Source organism: Microchirus variegatus (assembly GCF_963457635.1).
Source record: "Microchirus variegatus genome assembly, chromosome: 8".
NCBI classification, from domain to species: domain Eukaryota; kingdom Metazoa; phylum Chordata; class Actinopteri; order Pleuronectiformes; family Soleidae; genus Microchirus; species Microchirus variegatus.
In genome coordinates, this window is record NC_139809.1 from 9,477,968 (window position 1) to 9,502,672 (window position 24,705).

General features: G+C 40.3%; 2 protein-coding genes across 2 annotated transcripts; both read left to right on the top strand.

Moving 5' to 3' along the window:
* Nucleotides 1-558: 558 nt before the first annotated feature.
* Nucleotides 559-10,686, top strand: ticrr (TopBP1-interacting, checkpoint, and replication regulator; the record flags this gene model as incomplete). Its single annotated transcript, XM_083893412.1, has 21 exons — nucleotides 559-1,233; nucleotides 1,913-2,150; nucleotides 2,341-2,573; nucleotides 2,674-2,908; nucleotides 3,257-3,395; nucleotides 3,515-3,642; nucleotides 3,755-3,958; nucleotides 4,096-4,253; nucleotides 4,405-4,505; nucleotides 4,652-4,745; nucleotides 5,071-5,153; nucleotides 5,331-5,552; nucleotides 5,708-5,795; nucleotides 6,194-6,266; nucleotides 6,469-6,600; nucleotides 6,687-6,777; nucleotides 6,913-6,971; nucleotides 7,246-7,523; nucleotides 7,795-9,979; nucleotides 10,145-10,273; nucleotides 10,571-10,686. The coding sequence occupies 21 exons, from the start codon at nucleotides 559-561 to the stop codon at nucleotides 10,684-10,686; spliced, it is 5,661 nt and encodes a 1,886-aa protein (XP_083749538.1).
* Nucleotides 10,687-14,126: 3,440 nt separating this feature from the next.
* LOC310930911 (creatine kinase U-type, mitochondrial-like) lies at nucleotides 14,127-24,335 on the top strand (the record flags this gene model as incomplete). Its single annotated transcript, XM_083893972.1, has 9 exons — nucleotides 14,127-14,272; nucleotides 16,510-16,708; nucleotides 17,597-17,692; nucleotides 17,828-18,049; nucleotides 18,630-18,715; nucleotides 20,958-21,081; nucleotides 22,235-22,369; nucleotides 22,864-22,989; nucleotides 24,222-24,335. 9 exons carry the CDS (start codon nucleotides 14,127-14,129, stop codon nucleotides 24,333-24,335), a joined length of 1,248 nt encoding a protein of 415 aa, XP_083750098.1.
* Between the last annotated feature and the right edge of the window lie 370 nt (nucleotides 24,336-24,705).

Sequence of the window (24,705 nt, forward strand, 5' to 3'; positions counted from 1 at the left end):
TTTGATTGACTGTGAGTTTGTCCAATGAAATCCTCCGAATTGTCTCATTCACGCCTACCTTTTTTATTTTTGGACCAATTAGATTGTTGTTATTGTCGGATGTAACCAATGACAGTTAGGGGCGGATCGCCGTTCAAGGAGCGCGAACGGTTGACGACGAAAAGTGACGAGAACATGGCGAATTTGAAGTTTAGGTACGCGAATACATGTTTACGGACTCGTAACGATTTCTCGTAACGATGTTTAATTAATCCTAGACGTGTCGCTTTCTTTTAACGACGTAAGTACTCGTTGTTTAACCAGCAAACGCTTTAGCACATTTATAAATGCCTCAACTGCATTGTGGGTAGCTACAACACTAGCTGGAGTTAGCTAACTCTGTCTGGCAGCTGTTAATGGCGTCCGTCTGTCCACACACATACACAATGACCACACCATAACATACAGTGTGTAAATGTAGTGTCATTCGAGTTTGATAAATATAATCGAGGCTGACGTGTTAATGGCGTATCGCTGAGTCGAGAGCTCTGGAGCTTCGGGCACACTGCGTTGGACGGTATGGCTTTACACAACTTGGTTTTTGTTATCGACGTGGATTATGGAGGTGGTGATTCGGGCGATCACCTGGACGTCAGGAATCATATATTGAAACGAGGGTTGCTGCAGATGTTGTTGCACTTTGGCTACAAATACGGATTTGAGAAAGTACGCTGGGGTTATAAATTCTTCCAGTCGACGAGTGGACGCAATGCCACCCTCATATCCCGGGGGTCAGATTTCAAGGAGCTCCGGCACAAAATTTTTGAGGACTTTGAGGAAGAGTTTGACGGCAAGTTTGACGTGAAGGATAAACTGCGATCTTCTCAGCGGTGTCAACAAGTGTGTCAATGTGCTTCAGTTCAAAACGCACTCAAAGAAACCTTGTTGGACTTCCAGTGGGACAGACCTGACATCACCTCTCCCACTAAACTGTATCTGAGGCAAAGGAAGTCGAGCAGAGCTGGAAAGCTAAGTGTTTCACAGGAGGATGAGATTTCAATCAATGGGAAGAATGTGATGTTTATCGTCTCACAGTGTCCACGGTCCAGGACACAGCTCCAGGACTATCTTTCACTGGGAGACAGTGACCTGCCAACAGATGGAACAGAGCAAGTGTTAACCAAGGGCCTTCATGACATGCTCGTTCAGCGGCAGGTTGTGTTGCATTGGATTGACAGTACATCAAATATCCAGGCAAGTACAGCAACATGAAACTGTAATTATGACTAAACATTACACTTTTTTGACATTTTTATCCAATAGTGGATGAAGGTGATGATGATCTTCAATAAGCAGCATGACTGTCACTTTATATTTTGCATTCCAGTGTTGTCAAATGTGTTTAACCACATGTCAGAAATTCATAAATGTATACTTTTGCCATTAAAGACATAACACAACAAGAAGACCCTAACATAAAAATGTACATGTTTTGACAAATGTCAGTTTAAAACAAGATAAGTCTGAAACCCAGAACATCAGCTCAGTAATACATGATCAGATGTTGCAACAATATTATTCAATAAAGACAATCAAGAATACGTTATTTGTCTTTGATAATAAGTCCTACAATGAGAGATACTGGGTCCAACTCCGCTTCCAAGTCTTTATCTGGAAATAATGCACAACATGACCTAAATAAAAGCAAGTGAAAATACCAACTGAGTCTTGAATTTGAAGCATATGTTGTGTGTAAAATTGGGGGTTGGAGCAGTGTCTACGATATTTACATTTGTTTAGTTGTGAATTTTATGACGTTATGATGTAACAATCTTTAGCACTGATGTTTTACTAACCTACTGAACAGCCACAGTTGTTGTTTAAATTCATGTTTGATTGATATAAGCAAATGCAACAATTTGTTCTATTGCAGGTTGGGAAGTGTGAGGACCATCTTGGCACTGACAAAATATCTGAGGTACTGGCTCAGCTGGGTGGCAGAGTGATCCCTGTGGTTGCGCTACTGAACCTCTGTTGCGTTCAGGAGCCGGACTCTGGCTTCAGGCCAGAGGCCTTCACATCCCAGTCCAGCCTTGGATACCTGCTGTCTTCTGAAAGGCTCTACCGTCTAGCTTTTCCTGTTATTAGAGGTATTCTCCGGTGGGAGCAAGGTTAGTCACATTAAAGGATCTCTGGCAATCATCTGTTTTGACTCAAACGTGTGTGAAATATTACAGCAGTTAAAACTGTTGATGTGAATGATATTACTGTATGCAACTGTAGACGAAAACTAAACAGTCATTAGACTATTTTACATCCTTACTAGTTCAGAATTTTCACTGTTATTCTTCATCCAATCAGGTGATGGGACACAGAGCTGCAGTGTCATGGTTGAACCGGTGTCACGCAGACAGAGGATTCTCCCAGAGTCGGTGGAAGTGTTTATGAAAGGAGTGCTGCAGGGTTGGGATGCCTCATCACTGACACAAGTCCCTACAGAGTCATGGGTGCTTCAGTGCCCAATCAGAAGTGACCATGAATCTGCTGCCTTTCAACACGTTCTTTCAGAACTGTCTGCTCATGCTCTGCACATGGTGAGACAGCTATCACAAAGTGACTGTTTCATTGTAAACTCTTTAAAGCATGGTGTAAGATTACAGCGTTCATTTCCCAATTTTTCTCTTTATTCCTTAGCTTGCTGATGTGAATGACACAGGCCTGGTGTGCACAGCTGTCCTTTCCCCCTTGTCACACTGCACAGCTCTGCTCACTATTCTTCAGCCAGGGGTCAGTCAACATGACACACTTTTGACCACAGAAAACATTGCCCCTGCCACAGCGAGAACCTCTGCTGACCTGCCTGACGTTGTGAGCAGTGTTCTTGGAGTAGTGTATGACATCATGGAGGAGGATGGTGATAGTGTTGATGGTAAGGACTATACCGATATATACTGATATTGTGCTAAATGTACCTTTTTGCAGATCAAAGAAATACCAAAATAGGTTTCAGATCTATTTAAAACTGCATCACCAATACATAGTATGTCCACCAGAGAGCACTGAAGATGTTTTTTCCTTAAAAAGAAAAGAGAGTTCTTTCCCATCACTTCTGCATAGGTTGTCTTGTATATTTTTATTACATGTAATTTATGTATGGTTTATATATGGCAATTACTGAAGGAAGCAATACACTTGTATTGTACTAATGGTAAAAGGTGTTTTATTTTGTGTTGACTATTGGATGTTTTTAACCATTTGTTTTGTTTTTGCTCTTCAGAGAACCTGAATTATCACCTGGTTCCTGAGTGGGCAAAGCAAGAACTCAACCATTGTCCTGTGACAACACACATGTTGGAGACTTGGTTCCCTCAGTCAGATCAGTCTGGAGTGAGCTCTCATTTAATGGAGTCAATGAGGTATGTGTATTGTGATTTCAGAATTTTTCTCTTGATATGTGTAGCACCTTGGAAGCAAGGACACACTTAACCCAGCCAAAATAATGACACCAACGTTTTGTATTTACTTTATTGTTCAGATTGTTACATGCAGTCCCAGAGCAGAATGATGAAGAGGAAGAGATTTCCGTACAGCAGGAGTTGATCACTGGTCTGGCTGAACTGTACCAGACTTCCCAGGGCACAAACAACAAGAGAGGCAAAAAACGTATGAGAGTTGCATCTCTGTCTTGCATGCATATAAACCGAAAAGAGAAACAACATTTTTGGACAGTGGGAATCACCTTTTAATTCTGTAACACTCCAACTTTCATCTGCAGGTGGTGCCCAACGCACTCCAGTTAAACAGAAAATGAAGACCATGAGCCGCTCCCTGCAGATGCTGAATGTGGCACGGCTAAATGTGAAAGCCCAAAAAAACCAGGCTGAGGCTGAGCAGCTAGAGACAGAAGGCAGGGGGTCAGACAGACTGAGGAATAGAAGGTCAAGTGGCAGGAACAAATCTGGAGGAGCAAATGCCATCAGTCAGTATCTATGCCACAAATTTTCACTACAACAGTCATGACCCCGATGTAACATATGTTGCAACTAATGGCCTATCTCCTATTTCTTGGAGTGTTGAACTATAATATTAACTAATATATTTACGTCCTTCGCTCAGGTTTCACTAGTGAGGAAGAGCTCCTGTCCCATCTGAAGTCCATCTACGACAAGACTCTGGCAGAGAGAGATGCATCCATCCTCACTGCTATGAAGCAGCTCCTTTCTGCTGTGAAAACCTTCCACCTGGCAGAATCACAGCTGGAGGAGAGACATGAGGTAGCTTACATGTGTTTTCACACTGTCCTGATGTTTTACAGTTGACTGTAATTGCTTTGTCCAGAGTTGTCCATAACTATTGTTTATTGGTAGATATTATTTTATATTGCCAGGTTGAAAACTGTACGCCTTAAATGTTGTATCTTTACAGGTGAAGACCTGCCTGTTTGTTCAGCAGCACCTGCTCAAGAGCAGCAAATCAGTCCGACAGCTCTATAACAGGAGTGCAGATGTTGATAGCAAAGTCAGAGAGTAAGTGGTGTCAAATCCGTTTGTTAACATTGGTTTATAAGTCAGCATAATGTGATAAATTCAAACTACATGTCATTTCTTTTTAAGACCGCTTTATATGTGTGTCGGTTTTATTTGGCATCAGTAAAATAGGTTATCTCCTTTAGGTGCCAGTTTCAGGCGGTGCTGAGGCTGGAGTTGTGCAGACTTCACTCTGCAGAGACGTCTGACTCACTGGATACTGAACAGATGGCAGAGGAGGTGAGATGCTCACTGTCAAGTATATTTAAAGGTCAAAAAATAACTGTTATGCATTATACCTTTTTGCTATGTCCAAGCAGAGATGCACTGTAATTAGGACCCTAGCACTCACACAGTTGTGCTAGGACCTATTTATTCTTATTTTTCTATTTGAATAAAGTTGATGGATTCCACATTGCAACATTTCAACTATCAAATATTTAAATGTAATAACATATAATATATTATGAGATTATGGTCACTGTATTGTTATAAAAAAAAAACATCATGCACGAACAAAAGAGCAAATATAAACAAATAATATAAAACTCTTCCTGTTTCTAAGGTGGCAGACATGCTCAGGATAATCTCTCTCTCTAAAGACCCAGTTTGTTTGGCAAGGTTTCTTCAGGATGAGGTTCTACCAGGGTAAGAGCCTGATTGTTTGGAATAATGCAAGAATAATAAATGGAATATGCTTAAAATGCCAACTTGGTTCACCATAGCATCTTTATTGAGTTCTGTTGGAAAACACTTATTCTGAATAAGCAAAACGTTTCTCATCGCTGTATATCATTTACAAAAGACTTATCTGCATCATGACAGGTTTCTAACAGCTGTCCCAAGGGTTCTTGCTGACATCTATAACAGTCTGGGAAACCAGCTCCCTGAAGCTTTGGTGGCTGTTCTGCCTTCTGACTTCTTCAGTGACGATTCACTTGTCAAGGACAGTGTTTCTCCTTCAAACTCCACGACTCCCTGCTCCTCTCACAACCTGGTTTCAGACCGCCTGCAGGACCTGCGTAATCGATCAGCCAACAAAAGGAGGTGAAAGAAGATTGGACTGAAAGACACTAGTTGCAGAATGGCTTAGAACGAATTCTCTTTAAAAGACCTCATCGAGGTCTAACCTCATTATGTCAATATTTTGCGTGGCATATTATGTCCAGAATTCATTCTTCTTTTTTTCTGTTGCTTTTCAGGAGTGGGATGCTGACACGTCATCGCAGTATGACTGAATCGTCTCAGAGCATTCGCCAAATAGAGATGCCCAAAAAGAGTACAAGAGCTGTAAGATGAACATAATTAATCACAATTTATATCTCAATTACAATGAAACCTGACCTATTTAGTTTAACAGCCTAACCTCATGTCACTGACCGAACAAACAAGATTTGTGATAGATGTAGAAATTTAGGTGTTTAACATGTATTTGAACTTTTCACTGACAGCACATTGATGCAAGTAGTATTTTGTCCAATCTGAATCCAGTCCAATTTTATTTGTAATACAACACAGTTAGCCAAAAAGCTGTACAGTCGCATACAAATATATGTATATAAATGTATGGCTGAGTGAATTGGAAAAAAGACTGGCTGAAAATTTAAATTGGATTGGATTATCTGTGTGAAAGCCATCACCTAATTTAAGTTATTCTAATTGTTTACCTCTCTTTATGTTTCCATTAGTCCAAGGCAAAGGTGTGTGTTGATTTGGAAAAATCCGTCGCAGAACCACAACCTCAGAAACAAGAAATACAAGGTATGGTCTGTTTCATATCTCATAAAATTACAGTGAAACACTTGTCTACTCTACAACAAATATTCTCTTTTTGACTGAACAGACTGAAAAGTTTTTTGTGCTACCTAATGAAAGTCATGTTTTAAACAAAACACTGGTTTAGGAGTATCACCATGCTGAGATTAGTCCGCCAAAATACCAACCATGTTCTGATTATCCACAGAGGTGACCAAGGTGAGAAGAAACCTGTTTAACCAAGAGATCGTTTCACCTTCAAAGAGATCCAAGCTGCCAAGGAGCCAGTCTGTGTCTGTTGTGGAAGGACTGAAACGCAAGCGATCTAATGAGTCTGATGGTAGAGTGATACAATCATGAAAGATTAACCAAAATAATCTCGAGCCTTCATCAATGCTTGCCTAACGGGAGTTTCTTTCTTTTCAGAGAGACACAAAATTCTAACAAAGAAAGTGTGTGAGACACCCCACCACAAGCAAGTGTCCAGTCGCCTTCTGTACCGACAGAAAATAGGAAGGTGTGTTTGAGCTATTGATTGATTGAGCCATATTTTGTTTCTATGTGGCGATGAGAAACATTATGACCTGGATGTCCACCATTACTACAACATAAATATATGAACTGTGTTAATATTTTCGACATTTCTTTTCAGAAGATCTGACCCAGCTGAGGAGTGCATTGTGGAAGAGTCTCCAGTAAAACTTGCAGAAGGTATCAGTAGTCTCTTTTGGCCATATTCTTTATGTACATTTACGTCTACCTGTAGCTTTATGTTTGGCCTTTAAAATAGCTAATTTTGAGTATATGTTCTTTATAAAATCTTGGTTTAGAAAATATATTTAATGTGAAAATAAGAAATGTTCCAATATTTTCAAATACATTTCAACATTGCAATTTTACCCATTAACAGCCTTTAGAAATGTGATGATGATGAATGTAAAGGCATGATGGCTATATTTTGACTTTTTGTTTTGGTTTGTATCAGACTTGAGGAGGAGCCCTAGGATTAAGAAGTTTGCAAGAAGACACTCCAACACCTTCTACTCAGCTTCTCAGCCTCGCTCAAGGAACTTGGACAGGGCTCTCTCTGTTTCCCAGCTTGCTCTAAGTGATGGCAAAATCAACAAGGTTAACGTAAAAACGGTTCGGTCTCCAATGCGTCTTCTTTTTGGCGCTGCTAATTCGCCGAGTCATTTATCTGACCAGTTTACTGCAAAAAGAGCCACCAGAGCAAGGCTGTCCACAGACTCCAGTGTCTTTGAGGTAAGTTTTAATCACAAAAATGTCACATATAATAGTACATTCACCTGAATAGAAACACAGCTCGATCACTAATCTATCTTATCAAACAAATCAAATGTAATTCATAGTGCTTTATAGGTGATTGACAAAAACACAATGTTAAATGTTAAGATGTGAAATAAATAATGAAAATTTATAAGGAATATCTGTCATTGTCTGATAACACAATATTTACATGAAAAATCTGTGGTTATGTCATACAAATATATATTTGTCTGTTTTTGTTTTTCAGAGTCCAAATAAAACGCCAACAAAGTCGTCCAGCAAATGCAGGGAGCTTGGTCTTGGAAACACAACTCCCCCGTCACCGAGGACCCCTCGGACTCGAGGATGTCCCAAAACCTCACCATCATCCAGAACACATTTCTTCTCTGTTCAAGAGAGTCCAGGGGCTGGCACTTGTGAGCTCAGTGTTGGTCTGCGGGGCAGTCCTTTTAGATCACCAGCCAGAAGGTCTCTTCTTGTAGAGACGCCTACTAAGCAAAGCCCTATGAGGAGCCCATTGAAGGGTATTCTTAGGACTCCAGTCAAGGCCTTGGTTGAATGTATGTCCTCCCCTGGATTGCACATGCTGAGTAGCCCATTTTCCAAGACTCCAAAGAAAAGTGTTACGTGGTCTCCATCGCCACGAAAATTTAGAGAGGTGGAGGACAGCACTACTTTCAAAGTGCCGGAATCGCCTTGCAATGCATCCCGAAGGTCTCCAAGACTGCTGCAAACACCCAATAAACTCAGCAGCCCTGTCAGAAACACAAACACTAAAAGAGACATTTTCAAAACCCCAGAAAAGACTTGTCAAATACGCCTTGTAAGGGTTTCTGATAATACAAGTTGTGTTACTTTGGCACAGGAAGGTCAAAAGTCCTCTGAAAAACTTAACTGCAGGATGAAAACACCTGAAAAAATGATTTGTCTGATGGACAATCCTCCTCCACAATTGACACCCCCTCTCAACCGTCACGTCTCTCCTAAACCCTGCACTAGAATTCAGAATAGGACCCCAAGTCCGACTCATCAAATGGCTACTCGTTCTGGACGAACTCCAGGCAAAAGTCCAAATGCTACTTCCCCGTGTAAATCAGCATTTACCCCAGTAGAAGGCAGTACTGTTTCACAGGGATCGGATGCTTCAGCAAAGTCACCAGCAAAGTCCCTCACAAAGAGAAGGTCTGGTCAAGGTGCGATACCCACCAGGCACAGTTTGAGATTCCAGTCTACTGAGAATGTTCCTTCTAAACTAGAAACAGGAGCTGCTGAGAACTGTGACCTTCATAGAACTGAAAATACACAAGGACAGTTACAGGCTGAACATTCACACTCCTCTGAAACCGACTCCAGTTCCCACACAGATTCACAGCAGTGCGACTCCTCACAGTTGAACTCTGCTACCACAGACGAAGAGAGCATGGACATTGTTGAAGCGGAAGTTGTAAAGACCCAGTTTTGTGGTGGACTCAAGATGAATATTAGCTTTTCGCGAAAGCCCTCAAAGTCTGGCGAAGACTTTCTAGTGAACACAGCCTCCCCTAAACCACCTGCACCACACCAAAGTACGCCTGGACGGATTTACGGCTTCCGCCAGACACCTGACCGCCAACAAAGGGAGGCTGCTGCTCGTTTGGGATATGGAAATGATTCCCCTCGATTTTCAACTCCTAGAGGCCAATCGAGACCTAGTCGGCTGAAGGGCAAAGGTACTCCGAACCATCTCACCTATCAAGTAGAGATGGAAATGCAATCATCAGGACTTCCCAAGCTCAAATTTAAGCGTACTGATTCTATGAATGCAGCAGATTTGGCCTCAGGTGGAGGTCCTCCATCAGCTTGTCACAGCCCATTAATTGGTGTAAAAGCCTCTCAGCTAGAAAGTCCCTTGGCTTTTTTCTCTAAACACAGAGATCCTGGATGTGTTTCCCCATCCTGCGCTCATGTCACACCAGCTAAGAGCACACCTGGAAAAGGTGGAAGTGTCCAAACTTACATCTGCCAGTCATACACTCCTACAAGCCATCCTGGGGGAACAATGTCTCCGGTGGCAGTTGCAGACATAATCCCCCTGACTCCTTCACCTGTAGGGAAGGTGACTCCAGATAGTTTCAATAGCTGGCCTCGCAGGAAGAGAGCTCAGGTTGGAATGGTTGGAGGCAGAGATCGTGGCCTGAAGGGGGAGCCACTGCTGGAGGAGTTGTTGGAGGAAGCAGAGCTTGGAGTTAGCAGATTGCAGGACATTGATGACACTGATGAGCCTTTATGCAACAAAGCTTCAATATTAAGCTTGACATCTAAACCGTTGCATCCAGCAAGGGCAGATACATCCCCTATAACGCCTGTAGAAGGCTTGTCCTGGATGGAAAAGCTGGCTCATCATTCTGAGTCTACCGAACCCCAGAGAGCTGAAGATGGAGGACTCAAGTTAGGTAAGCTGTGGTTGACACCTCCAAACAAAATAGACTTAAAATAATTATATTCTTCATACTACATTCTCACCAAATGTTCTGTGTGCAGTCGTGTTGCAAACTGATGTAAAAATAATCACCTGTATGTTGTCACTGAAATTAAAAATAATTGTATTTTTTACCAAGCAGCAACCCCTCCCAGCTCAAAGGTGAAAAAAACAGTGTCGGCCAGTGGGATTTTGGCCCTCACTCACTCTCCATTGTTGTTCAAGGGGAAAACAGGCTCTGCTCGTAAGGGAACACCACATTTCAAAGGTAAGGTGTGCAGACGTCTTTAAAACATCATGAACGGCGTCATATATATATATATATATATATATTCAGATCACAGAGGATGTAGTGAATCGTTCATATTTTTGCATTAAAATAATATTTGAGAGATATTCTGAGATATTTCCTGATATTTTGAGAGATATATTTGCTCACCAGGTTATCTGAGCACCCAGTGCAGTAACTCTTTCCATGTTGCTCTTGTTTTATATTGTCCATTTTCACACTTGGTATACTTGAATTTACATTATTTATTTATTTACTTACTTACTTACTTGGTAGATGAGACTGCATCGCAGAGGGCGATAGACGTTGGAGTGGATGTTTCGCCGTTCAGTCAGCCAGTCAGACGCTCTACCTCTGGGAAGTCCTACAGCAGGAAGAGACTGCTTCACTGAACCACAAAACCAAAAGATTCAACACTGTGTGTTACTCTGAAGTTATGAGCCTTTCTTGGCTTTTTTTGTGAAGTGTTCTTTTGATGGCAGAGCTGAAAGAAGTCTACTTGAAAGGCCTTTTTCGAAGAATAACTGCACTGATTTGGTCTCTTCCACCAACACTTTTGACCCCAGCATTTTCTATTCTAAGCTGCGTCTTTGTTTTAATCAGGACCTTTTCAGATTTGTAATTTAATCAATTACCCTTTCATCTTAATTTTCTTTTTTTCCCTGTCATTCCACAAACATGCTTCCTCCAGTTGCCACTCTAAAGATAAAACTAAGCCCAAATCTGTATAATTCATGTATAGTTGTATTCATGTCTATTTATTTGTCCGTTTGTTTTTGTGATAAAATTGCTTTTAAGTAAAAGTCCTTTAATGTTGTGTCATGTTATAGACGTGTTACCTGTTGCCCAAGTCTTATGTAAATAAATATTATTTTCTAAAATATTGCTATCAGCTTATGATTCTTCCCCCATCATTCAACATTGTCAAAATTAATTAATGCAGAGACAGACGGAATAAATCCATTCACTAATAGAAAGTGAACTTTCTAATTTACTGTGTAACCTCATAATTCCAGTTCATCAGGAGGAAATCAGATAACGGCTTGTACGTTCACCTGTTCAAAGGTCACTGCTCTAACATGACAAAGACGCCTTCACGCACACGTTCAGAACCTAAAATTTAACATGAGAAATCCCCAAAATGTTATGTTTGATCAGGAAGTTGACCATTTTTTATACAATACTTGCTACTTGCTTGGAATGTGAGTCTTCATGATGTAAAATATTAGCTCTGTGCCAGGCGTTGCTTGTTTGCTTTTGAATCCGATAAAGTGAACACGCATGTCTCGGTGTGTTTTAGTGTGCCACGTCTGCTTCTCCTGAAACAGACGACGACTTTTCATTTCAGCATTGTCTTCCAAAAAATTCCAGCTAGTCGAAGACATGGGGCCTTTTTTTCTAAACGACATTGAGGTGTCAAGTGAGAAAAAAGTGTAAAATTTAATATTGATGGCTAAATAGAATTTAGATGTCAGGATACTGGTGCTGTGCTTGCTGTGTTACTGTCACTTTCCTGGATTAGTGTGACACTCAAGTCCAGTAGAGCCGTTGTTATTGTTTTTGGTCTTAGGAAAACGTGTCTATACTTTGAAGATAAGTCAAATTGTGTGCTGTGAAGAAGAGGGTAGACACTGATGTTTAGGGAATATCATCTCAGTCTGGATCAGCTAACCACGTCCTTTGAAAAAATCTATTTGTACTGAGCTATATTCATCTAGTTATATATTTATATTCAAATTGATTGATGTATTTATGCCTCTTTTATTATTTGATGATTAGATTCATAGCCATATTTATGTATTCCATGGGTACATTTATTTATTTTGGATTTACTAAATATGCATATTTATCTATTTATATTTAGCTGAATGGCATTCAGCCATATTATAGATGAAGAAGGTCTCGACTCAACAGCATCTTTCAAATCCTGCCACAATTGAATGATTGTATTGAGATCTTTTTTTTTGGCTTGTCTTCCTCACAGTGTTAAGTGTGTTACTGACTTTCATGTTAACCTCTGCTTTCTGAGACCTGATGGAAGGGACATTTTCCCACAACCTTCTACCACCAGCTGTGTCCCTCACTATGTGCAAAGTTACATTAATTGCACATTTCTTTATGCTTGATCATTTCAAAACTCAAACGTACTGTACAGTTTCAGGTCATCCGTAATGAAATGATCTCCATTTAAAATGCAATTCTACGAACTGATTCTGTTCTCTGCAGAACATGAACTTTGATCAGACTGCCGTCTTGCTGCTATTTTGTCTGTAATCCACAGATTACTGAATTCTCCTCCATAAGGAGCTCAGACCTTGAATATGAAACAGTACGGCCTCTGTCTGATGTCAGGAGGAGTAACAGTGACCTTATCAGATTCAGTGACAAAAATTACACTCATTAATGCACTATAGCCTATAAAAAAAGTACTTTTTAAAAAATATATTTCTTCCATGTTATTGCTGAAGGTTGTTTATAGGTCATACTCACCTTTGTCATACTACTGTACAGGCAATATGCCATGTGTTAGTGGGCAAAGGAGCCTCGCCCTCCCTTTTGCAAAGTGCAAGGTGTAGTAACACATGACAATGAAATACTGTACTAGGAGCAGATTTTAAGGTGCGACGAGGATTAACCTTGTTATAGGTTTTAATGCAAAGCAAATCTTAACTGTTGGTGTTTGAGTTGACACATTAAGCCTGAGCGATGACTGCGAGTGTTGGGACTGAGAAGCGACCCAGTGTTGCTGCTCAGAGGTGATGTGAGGCCTCTCACTGCTGCAGAGCTTTTTTCTCTCATGTCCTTTATTAGTCATAGCACCCACCCACAAAGATACACACCTTCAGCACCATCAAGCTGCAGAAGATAAGGTGTGCATTTTTCTATACATTTCACAATAAAACCCTTGATAGGCATTCCTATGATTTTAGTCAAGAATATTCAGTTTAAAATAGTATTTTCTAGATGCAGATTCTTATAATTTATAGGTATGTGAACGTCAAAGTGCTGCTGTAGTGAATGACTTAAGGCCGATTGCTGATGTTAACTTTTATTTTGAGCTCTTTTTTAATAATAATAAAATAAATCTGTTTAAAAAGCCCAAATTATCTAATGTCATGTTGAAGATAAAACAAAGTTCATGAGGCTTATAGAAGCTACGGTTGTAATCCGAGTTCCTATTAATCTCATTTTCAGGTATTACTTTGTACTGTGCCCTTGCTACTACACTTAAAAGGGCAATAAATTGTGCAATAAAGGTTCACATAATCTCGGCACGTAGCTGCTCTTATCACTGTCAACACACTGTTGACATAAAACTACTCGATGTGCCTGTTGGATGAACTCAAAGTCTTTGTGTAAAGTTTGGCTCGTCTCCCAGACACAACAACGTAAAGGACGTAACCTTAACCTTTGACCTCTGTCTGACCTGTGAATTTTCATATGATAAATCCTGCACACTCCAGTCAACTGACAAGGTACAATCACAATAGTATTCCAAAACTGTGTCTGTGTCAACCTCTGTCTTCTCTCCATCCCCTCTTCCTTGCTCACCAAATATTTGCATACTGCTGCAACGTTATAACTATGCTAAGTGTGTGCTTTTATTTTGAAGCTAGCAGCAATGTCCGGTGTGGTCGTGTGTCCCTGCGCCACCTTGACGCCGCTCCAGTTAAATCCGTGTCCTGCTCATCATTCCATCAGAGGCTCTTCATCACCGACGGTCACTCCCTCCCTCCGTCTCTTCTTAACCTGCTAAATACAAAACTAGACATTTATTTTATTTTTGTTCTATTTATTTAAACAACACACGCACGCACAAGAGAAAGCAAAAATGGCAAGCAGCTTCTCCAGGATCTTGTCCTCCAAACGCCACATCGGGTTCCTGTCGTTGGTGGGAGGCTCGGTAACGGCTGGATTCCTGCTGCACCGGGAGCACGTCAGCGCCGGGACGCCGGTCCGCAGGAGTTACCCCGCCAGGTAAGCGCACCGAACACTACTGCATGGCAGAGATCATTTTGATCGTATATCTATATACTTATATAGATATAGATATATTTTGATTGATTTAAGATTTTTTCCCCCTGTTTTTTTCTTTTTTTTTACTTTACATCCCCACACAGATAACCTTGGAATAAAGCCGGCCATTTTAACGCTATTTTGTGCTTAAATAAGCTTTAACGCACAACAGCTATAGGGAAATTATGGAATCGTCAGTACTGATTAGCATAAACACCGGTTCAATGTGACACAATAAATCGTGAGACCACGTGAAATCCAAATTTATCTGACTGAGATCCCAATGTGTGACAGGACACCATTATGGTGACACTGCAGTGCTGCACTTGTTTTCTGTGGCCCCTCCAAAAAAATATGTTTTATGATATATATTTGTAATATAAAATATCATGACAGTTGAGATGTGAAATTGATCAATCATCAACTCAACTGCAATATCTGACAATCAGTCGCGATGTCAGGGAACTTCATTTTTCATTGAATTAGCACCGTGTGCCAAAATCACAACCAAACTTATAGTTCTGTGTATTATTGGCTGGAATATTCCTGTAAAGCAGGGGTGTCAAACTCACTGAGGGCCACATCAGCATAATGGTTGCCTCCAAAGGTCCAGATGTAACTGTAAGACAGAATAAATGTAACTAAATGTAAACACACCCTCAGAAAAAGACTTTGAAAGTGGCATGGACTCTAACTGGACTTACGCAGGTTCCATGTGGTTTGGTTTGGTAGAGCCAAGATGAAAACTACTGACAAACCGCTATTTTGCCATATTGGTAATGTAGTTGTCTGGTATCATATCATGCTAGCCCTACATGGCACTAAGCCTGATGCTTCACTATTAAGCATAATTTGTTCTTAAATATGCAGAATGCAAGGATCACATGTGCAAAGTAAATACATATCTGCTATGTGGACATGTATAGTAAAAGGCTGTGGAGGGATGTGTACGTGTGCCATGACACATCCACACGGATCATAAAAAGGTGTCAGATTAGTCAAACATTATGTGTGGCTTGGATAAAACTCTCTCATGCTCTCCCTATGCTTGTTACTTAATGGTCACACATGTATGTGCACCTATGTACACAAAAGATAGCTATTATTTGCCATATACAGTAATATAGTGTGCCATTAAAAACCTCAGAATCAAGGGTGTTCAAGATGCCATGTTAACAAAGAAACAGGTCTTGGCGGCATTACCAAAAGTTTATTGGCATCATAACCTCTGAGGGAAAAGCACCTTGAACCTGCTAGTGGGAAACAAACATTTACTTCCTCCTTCATCCAAAGTAGTATGCTAAGGAAATGATAAATTATATATATTATTGTGAAAGAAATACTCAAATATTGAAGTAAAAGTAGTCATAGCACAGTGTGATTACTTCATCCATGTTTGTCAAAGTATCCTGAAAACACCAAAAAGAAAATCGCTCATCAATTTTGCAGAAAAGCCTACTTTATAATAACGTATAATGTGAACTTTGATTATAATCAGAGAATCAACAAAAGTGAAAGTACAAAATGTACCTCAGTGTCACAGCAAGTGGAAGTAGTATCTCACATTTCTAAGTGTAATGATCCTGATTTACCCTCTAGATTTACTGTTGATCTCAATGACAGCGACACTGACTGGAATAATGAATGAACGAGAAACTTAAATAGCAGTCAAACGCATGGTATTTGTTTTTTTGGTTGGTTGTGTAAAAATGTGTCTAAATGTCTTTCTTTGTGTTTTGTGAAATTGACCTGCTTTGACATTCTATCCAGTAATCATCTTAAAGGGCAGCTCCATCTTCAACATCCTTTTTTTTAAGTAACATTTATGAGGTTTGCTTTTTGTAGCTTTGGAATAAGACTTATGTGTGTGTTAGACGAGGGTTTTGCTTAAGTGGCTTTCTGGAAGCTGTCATGTTGCGCCACCATGTTTTCCAATGCAGTCCCTTGCCGAAAAACCAGCCAGTGTGTGTGAGTTTATAAAATTTCCGACCAAAGCTTATGATGAAAAACGAAAGAAGTATAGTATAGTCTGCCATGTGTTACAATTGGCAAATCTCACCATGCAAAAATGCATTTTTGTCTAACAGTGTCATGTTTCAAAGACTGTGGCACCATAATTAATCCGTGCCAACACTCTCAAAATGTGTGCCGAACTATATTCAGTATCTTGCCTGTTTTTTTTTCTTTTATTTGTCTAGTGCGGAGTATCCTGACCTGCGCAAACATAACAACTGCATGGCCAGCAACCTGACACCTGCCATCTATGCCAAGCTGTGCGATAAGGCCACTCCCAACGGTTACACACTGGACCAGGCCATTCAGACGGGCGTGGACAACCCCGGGCACCCCTTCATCAAAACTGTCGGCATGGTGGCCGGAGATGAGGAGTCTTATGAGGTCAGACATCACTGTACCTTTTTAAATACACACACACAGTCATCACCTAGCTTCTTATATGGTGACTTTTACGACTTTTACGACTTTTATTCATTGATTCATTGGCTGCATGGCCAGTATATGACTCATGATTGTGAAATATTTTTGTCCAAAATTACTTCATTTTCTCAGAATTTAGTAACCGATCCTGTTTCCCTGTTTCTAAGGAAAGAGTATTACGTAATAGCAGTGCCAAGTGGGAGTAAATTAAAATATGACTAAGTACTGCTATATGAGATACCATCAAAATATCAACTTTTGTAAAGTAATTCAATTCAAACATGTGGAACATAAAACAATCAAAGAAAAATAGCAAGGGGTCAGCCTCAGATGAGCTGTAACAGTGATCAGTAAAATCAATTCTAAAACTTACAGAGAGCCAGTGAAGGGCAGCCAGGACCGTAGTGATGTGACAGTATCTGTTTAAACTAGTAAGATGCCGAAGAGGAGGAGTGAGTAACGTTAAGTTAAGATTTTTTTAATGCAAATATTTTTGGCTGTACTGTCATGTGTTGGTGAGTTCAGTATGTTATATGAACATTATTCCTGAGTCTCTGTGACATATTAGGAGGATTTTATGGCCAGTTGCTTTAGATTTGTTACATAATGCACCTTTAAGGGGATTGAACAAGCAGTTGATATCTTCTATCGGGACATCAGGTCTCTGTAAAAATCTGTGTGTCGTCCATGCAGCAGTAAAACGAGATATTGTGTCACATCACAGGAAGCATAAATAGAGAAGAAAATGTTGCCAACAATGTAAGATAGAGTCTTGTAATCCAGAACCAGCACGTGTGTTTGGGGATGTTACATGCTTTCGATCAGTGCATTAAAAAGTCTTTGTGTCAGGTCTTTGCAGACCTGCTCGACCCTATCATCAAAGAAAGGCACAATGGCTATGACCCTAGCACCATGAAGCACCCCACTGACTTGGACTCCAGCAAGGTAGCATTCATGTTAATAACATTTTTCGTTATTTTTATTTAGCTGACATGGAATGTGTCAGCTAAATAAAAGCGTGGTTTCTATTACACATGCAATAGAAACCATGCTGATATATGTTTCCCGATCCTGATGCAGATCCACTCAGGCCAGTTTGATGATCGTTACGTGCTGTCCTCCAGAGTGAGGACGGGCCGCAGTATCCGAGGGCTGAGCCTTCCCCCCGCCTGCACCCGAGCAGAGCGCAGGGAGGTGGAGAGGGTGGTGGTGGACGCCCTAGCTGGTCTAAAGGACGACCTGACTGGGAAATACTACAGTCTGACACAGCTCACCGAAAAGGAGCAGCAACAGCTCATTGACGTAAGTGCTGCTTGATGTAAGATGCGTTTACATGCATGTTAAAACACAATAATCCCGTATTCTTAATGTCATGTAATCTTTAAATCCTGCTAAAATCGAGCTAGTCTTAGTCCGAGTAACATACCTGGATAATCCGATTCAAAGTCCGATTACACCTGCATGTATACACTTAGTCGGACTGGAGTTGGACTTGGCACCAATTGCTGTTGATATGCAATATAGTTGCGTTTTGTTACAGCTATAATTCATAAATGTAGACATTTTTGCTTCTAGGTTAAAGAATGCAGAAGCAATTGGGAAGTTTCAGTCACATGAGTTCCACACATCCTCTTGTATTCTATTCCCTGAAGCTGCTATATTTATATCTACCTTTATATTGTGATATAGATGCACACATTAAAAAAAAACAGGCTGATGCAAACCCACCTTGTATTGTGTAACAATGATCAGAGTTGCGTACTACATGATGGATGTGTGTATTCTTGTGCCGGCACAGTCCATATTGAGTATTCGCCACTTCAGCCACAGCCATTGTTGACACTCAAAATTGCTCACCTTAAGGTCTCTGTCTTTACCATAGGACCACTTCCTTTTTGACAAGCCTGTGTCGCCCCTCCTGACATGTGCAGGCATGGCTCGTGATTGGCCAGATGCCCGTGGTATCTGGTAAGTAAAGAAACCTGATATTATTAAGTGGGCAGAGTCATCCATCCATCCATCCATTATCCATGCAGCGTTGTATAATCTGCATATTATAGTGTTTTTCTACAAGTAAGTAAAGTAGACTTTATGTTTACTGCAATAAATCATGAGTGTAGATTGTGTGTAGAAAGTCATAAACTGACCATGCAGTTGTTGTACAAACTACTTTGTCTGACTCATTTTGAGTTATGGCTTTTCAAGTTCAGATCAATGTCCAAAATATCACTATGATTCATGATTTAGATGACCAGAGTTGCCATCATGTCATATACCAACCTTATATATGATAAGATGCATTGCATGATGTGAGTTAGTTAGAAAAGCAAAGGTCCAAATGTTGATCCTTGTGGAACTCCTTGTTGAATTTCTGACTTTCAAGAATAATGAAGCTCACATCCTGTCAGTAAATTGAATGTTGTATTCATGCTGTGTCAGCGGTCTCAAGGTTTTGTTTACAGCAGTGATGTCAAGTAGAACTAAAATAAAACTGGCATCTTACAAAGATAGTTGGAAATTGCTCTGTAATTAATAATTTTAGATTGTTAGAATGTAGGTTGTATTCATACTGCAACGTTGACATATCAGGGCAATTTGTTGCTTTATAGAAGACTGAATTGACTGCCCAATTATCACTTATATATAGAAATAAAAGGTAATATAAAGTGTACATATCAGAAAAAATAAGTGAGCACATAATTTAGATTATGGTTTGACTCTAGAAATACAAAAAACTGCTGCTTGGTCTTGAGGCGTTTCATAAAATAGTTCCAAATAGTTCAAAATGTTCCATTCATTTCATCCCTGGCATGGTGATGGCAGTAAAACCATTTCCCTGCTGCTGAGCTGTGGTGATGGTGTCTTGCAGACAATGCTCCCTCAGCATTTGAGTGCCAGCCAGCTAAGATCAATGAGCAGTCTCTCTCTCTCTCCCTGTGCCAGTCGTAGAAACCAACCTGTCCTCTCCTTAAATAATTCACCTCCTCTTTCATCTCCTCTTTCAGGTCCTGTTGCAGCTTTCTCTTTCTCTGCCTGTCTCCCTTCTTCATTTCTTTCACTACCCACATCACGCTCCACTTGCTCTCATTTTCTGATGTTATCCCCCGCCTTTATAATGGTTGTCCTCTTACTCCTGTTTTCCCTCTTACTTACTTTCTGTTACATCTTTAGTAAACACTCTCCAACCAATCCATTACCCGGTTAAATCTCTAACATAAAATACTGCATATACAATAATGATGGATGCTGCATCTCCACCTCCTCCCACACTACAAATGTCAACAACATGTTGTGCTAGTGACACCATTTCTCGTCTAGTGCAGTTGTGATGTGTTTTTATACTTTCATATACCAAACTAACGTGTCAGATAAACATACATCAGTGTGATATGAGCTACCTAAAATGATAGAAATCACCTATTTGTCTCATAAAACATGTTTTTATGTGTAATGATGACACATTTGAACAATTGTGTCGAATAGGTTTAAATTATCTATTGCGCAATGTTTTGGGGAAAAAAACACCTTAACGCCTTATGCAGCACCGTAGCTCAAGAACAGGTCCTGACCATATTTCCTGCAGCATTTAGTTGTTGCTGGCATGGGAAAATAGACCATTTTAGTCATTCTACTTTTTCCTACTCTTATTCTTAAGGATATTTGCATTTTGTAATGTGACTGGGTTATTGAAAATACGTCATAAATGTTTAAACCATTATTTCAAAGTGCAACCTTGGAGACCAGCCTGTAACAAACGCACAACAAGTCAATGATCTACAGCTGAAACAAGCGTTTACCTTATTGACTGGTGGTTTATTGCCTTCAGTGTCAATGTCACATGGCTCTGCTAAATATAGAAAAAACACCACTGTTCTCTTCTTATTAACTTGTCCTGACTGTCACAGTGCTTCCAGATATCACTCATGTATTGATTCAGTGTGGGGAAAAATTGGTTTATATATTGATTTACAACCCCTATGTATATTTTTATTTTATCTGGCCCTGCGATGGACTGACCTGTCCATGGCCCCACAACCCTCATGTGAAGGATAAAGAAATAGATCCACAATTCACCAACATGGAAAAGGAAAAGAAATCAACTGTGTGCTGCTGCTGCTTCCTTCCTCTACTCCTTGTTGGGGACAATGTAGAGGACAAATAACTGTAATATACAGTACAAACATGATAATTCAGTGTAATGTCACTGCAGGCACAACAATGAGAAGACATTCCTGATCTGGATCAATGAGGAGGATCACACCAGAGTCATCTCCATGGAGAAGGGCGGCAACATGAAGAGAGTCTTTGATAGGTTCTGCAGAGGCCTGAAGGAGGTAAGACTGTAATGATGATGATTGCAATAACCGTGATTAACCACACAGATGGCCTCGTAGTTAGTCCAGACCACATTATATCAATGATCTGATAAATGGAACCTTTCTGCTAATAACTCTCAGCATAAAGGGAAATGCAGGGAGAGATACTCTGAGATGGACGTGCATGTGTTTCCATGCAGAAGTAGAAACACTGGCTCTGTCATGAAGTGTAACCACATTACTTTCTTCTGTCGTGTTTCCAGTGCATCTCAGGGTGTCACGCATAATCAGGGAGTCATTTGAATGACAACGGTACAACAGAGCAGTATAATGTGCACAGAAGCTCGTGCACTTGTGGGGTTGTTTTTGCATCAGCTATGGTGTTAGCTGAGCCTGATTTAATCTCGGCACTGGGTCAAAGTACAGGAGCACTCTGCGTCTTTAAACTGGAGGCTGCGGAAGACATTTTCCATCATCAGTTGCATTTAATTAGACCTAAAAGCTATGGTGCATGCCTACAAAAGCGAAAACAGCTTACAGTAGAATAGAATAGAGATTATAAAAAGCTACGCCTGTACATAGTGCAAATTGAAAGGCAGCAAGTAAATACAAAACCACACATCTGGTAATATGAACATACAACCGATAATTCAAGATAACATCCCATCCAATAATACAAATCACTACAGTATATAAACCCATCCAGGGAATGAATAAATAAGAGGAATATTGGTGTTGCTCTAACTGAGATCTCTGCCTAAACTGCAAAAACCAGTTATAGCATTTAAGGCTGTGGTGGCTCAGGAGTAAATCTGTTTCTGAGCAGTGGAATGTCACCAGCAGCTTCTCCTTCAGTTCCACTATACGCAGACACAGTAGTCTTTGCCCTGACAAACAAGGCAATGCAAACATCAATTATTTATCCAAGTAGTCCCACTTTTCCACGAGGGAACGTGCTAAGGACAAGCACAAAAAACAAATGTTTTTTGCGCTTGTTCACACTGAGTGTTAGTCCACTCCCGACAAAGTAGGAAAATCCCAATTCTTTGCTTGTCAGCGCTAAATAATGACTGTTCGTTGCAGTGTGTATGAACAGAGTGTGCACATCCATCAAACATAACAGACAGAGCACACACGCTCACTGTGCTGTGACTGATTCTCCTTCTCTAAGGTGGAGCGTCTGATCCAGGAGAGAGGCTGGGAGTTCATGTGGAACGAGAGGCTCGGTTACGTCCTCACCTGCCCCTCCAACCTGGGCACAGGTCTCCGGGCCGGGGTCCATGTCAAACTGCCCCTGCTCAGCAAGGTAACGCAACAGTTAGTTAATGCTAGTATGATAATTTCACAGATTTAACAGTTTTAAACTTCTCTTTTTACAGGTTTTCATTTAATTGCACTTGTGATTTTTATTATTATTCTGCCTCTGTAAACAGAAATAATAATTATTTTTATGCTGCGGCCTTTATCTGATAATGAGCTCTGTCAAGCGACACTGACTGGGGGAGGATTTGTGTGTATACACAGGTAGCATATGGGTGGATAGAAGATAGAAGTGTTTATCCCTTCAAATTGCTGGATCACTGGGGTTTTTGAGCAGAAGAACGCATTTATGAAGCTCTTTGTTATTGTTTTTTCAGTCATGCTCCAATCTGTTAACCCTCATTCTGCTTTGAGGAAAAACAACCCGTGTGCAATGTTGCCTGTAAATCACATCTTTCTATCTATGTTCTATATACTTTTCTAATAAAATTCTTATTGTTGCTTGTAAAAAAAAATGTCCTTGTCGCCCCCACTTTTCAGGATCCACGCTTCACTAAGGTCCTGGACCAACTGCGTCTGCAGAAACGAGGGACAGGTGGAGTGGACACAGCTGCTGTGGGTGGCGTGTTCGACATCTCCAACCTGGATCGCCTGGGACACTCTGAGGTAGGGATAGCTTGGTAGACGATGTGCATAGACAGAGGCTTTGTGACAATGAAGTTGGCCTGTGACTGTCCTCCTCTCTTCAACACAGCATTCAAACTACACTCAACAAAAATATAAACGCACAAAGAAAACTCATGATTTGTGACATCTGTGGCATTTTGACAAGTGACAAAAGTCCACATTTTGGTGTGCCCTACTGGTCACGCATATTGACCACCACTCTGCCATGCTCCATGACTCTCGTGAGTTGAAATACTCAATCTGAGATTGTAGTCAATAGGAGTGGCCAAGTGACACTGAACTACTGGGTTTGAGCAAAACAAATCATTCCATAAATAATCAAGAATCTGATTTCATGACATTCTATTTTTGTTCACCATTTCAAGTTTTTGCGTTTATATTTTTGTTGAGTATATCAAGTATCCATTATTGAATACTAGTTACACTTCCCTAAAAACAAATATTTAAAAGACTGAGTGTCGGTTGTATCCTCAGTTCATTTAAGAGAGAGGAGAGGAGAGTTACAGTATGTCGGTTGCATATTTTAGTCAGATTGCATTCTTTCTGACAGTGTGATTTCCACCCAATACTCTCTGACACTATCTGGGTGTGTCAGTGAGTGATTGGAGGGACGGAAGTAGTGATGTGTCAGTCTCATAAAGGCTAGAAGCAGAGGAAAACAAGCTATCCTTCCTCTATCTAAAGGTGACTTGAATTACTATATCTCTTTTGTTTAGTCTTTACAAAAAGAACAAGAGAAACCTCCACCAAGGCCATTCAATTCCCCAAAAGTGTCAAGACTCTCTCGTTGTCTCGCAAGGTTAACGAATTTTGTATTTTCTCAAAATGCTTAAAAAAACCTTTAGGTCACTGTCAAGGTATGAGCTGCAATTTCCTTTAGACAAGTGGAATTGTACATTGCATGTATTGTACTGGCCCTTTAAGGGTATTTCAACGGGTAAAGGGGACTGGGTGACATATAATCTGCCGTATATTACTCTCATGAATGAAATCAGGAGATTTTGACACAGAAAATAAACCTTTTGGTCACAAGGTAGGAGCTGCAATTACCTTTTGGCAAGTGGAATTGTACATTTAAATACATTCCCGCCCCTGATGTATGATGAAGCTTGGGACATTTACAAATCAGTCTTAAGAGTTTTCTATCACATAATATCAAGACTGTTGTTTGTTTTCCTTCGGTGTTGAAGTTAAATTTGTCTCTCCCTCAGGTCCAGTTGGTGCAGACACTGATTGACGGCGTCAACTACTTAATCGAGTGTGAGAAGAGACTGGAGAAAGGTCAGGACATCAAGGTGCCCGCTCCCCTCAAGCAATTCAAGTAGACACTAATCCAAGACATTCACACACACACACACACACACACACACACACACACACACACACACACACACACACACACACACACATTCTTGTACTTGCTGCATACTGAGGACCGGGTAAAAGAGCTGACAAAGTGAGGACCAGCATTTCCACTTTATAAATTTATAAATTTATAAATTTCCACTTTATAAAACAATTACAAATATCTACTTATATATTAAATTTGACCAAAAATGTTTGGTCCAAAATTTGAAAAAAAAATTTGACAAAAACGTCATACTATACTGTCATCCAAAATTTGAAAAAAAATGTGACCCAAAATTTGAAAAAAATTTGATGCAAAATTTTTGGTCCAAAATTAAAAAAAAGAAT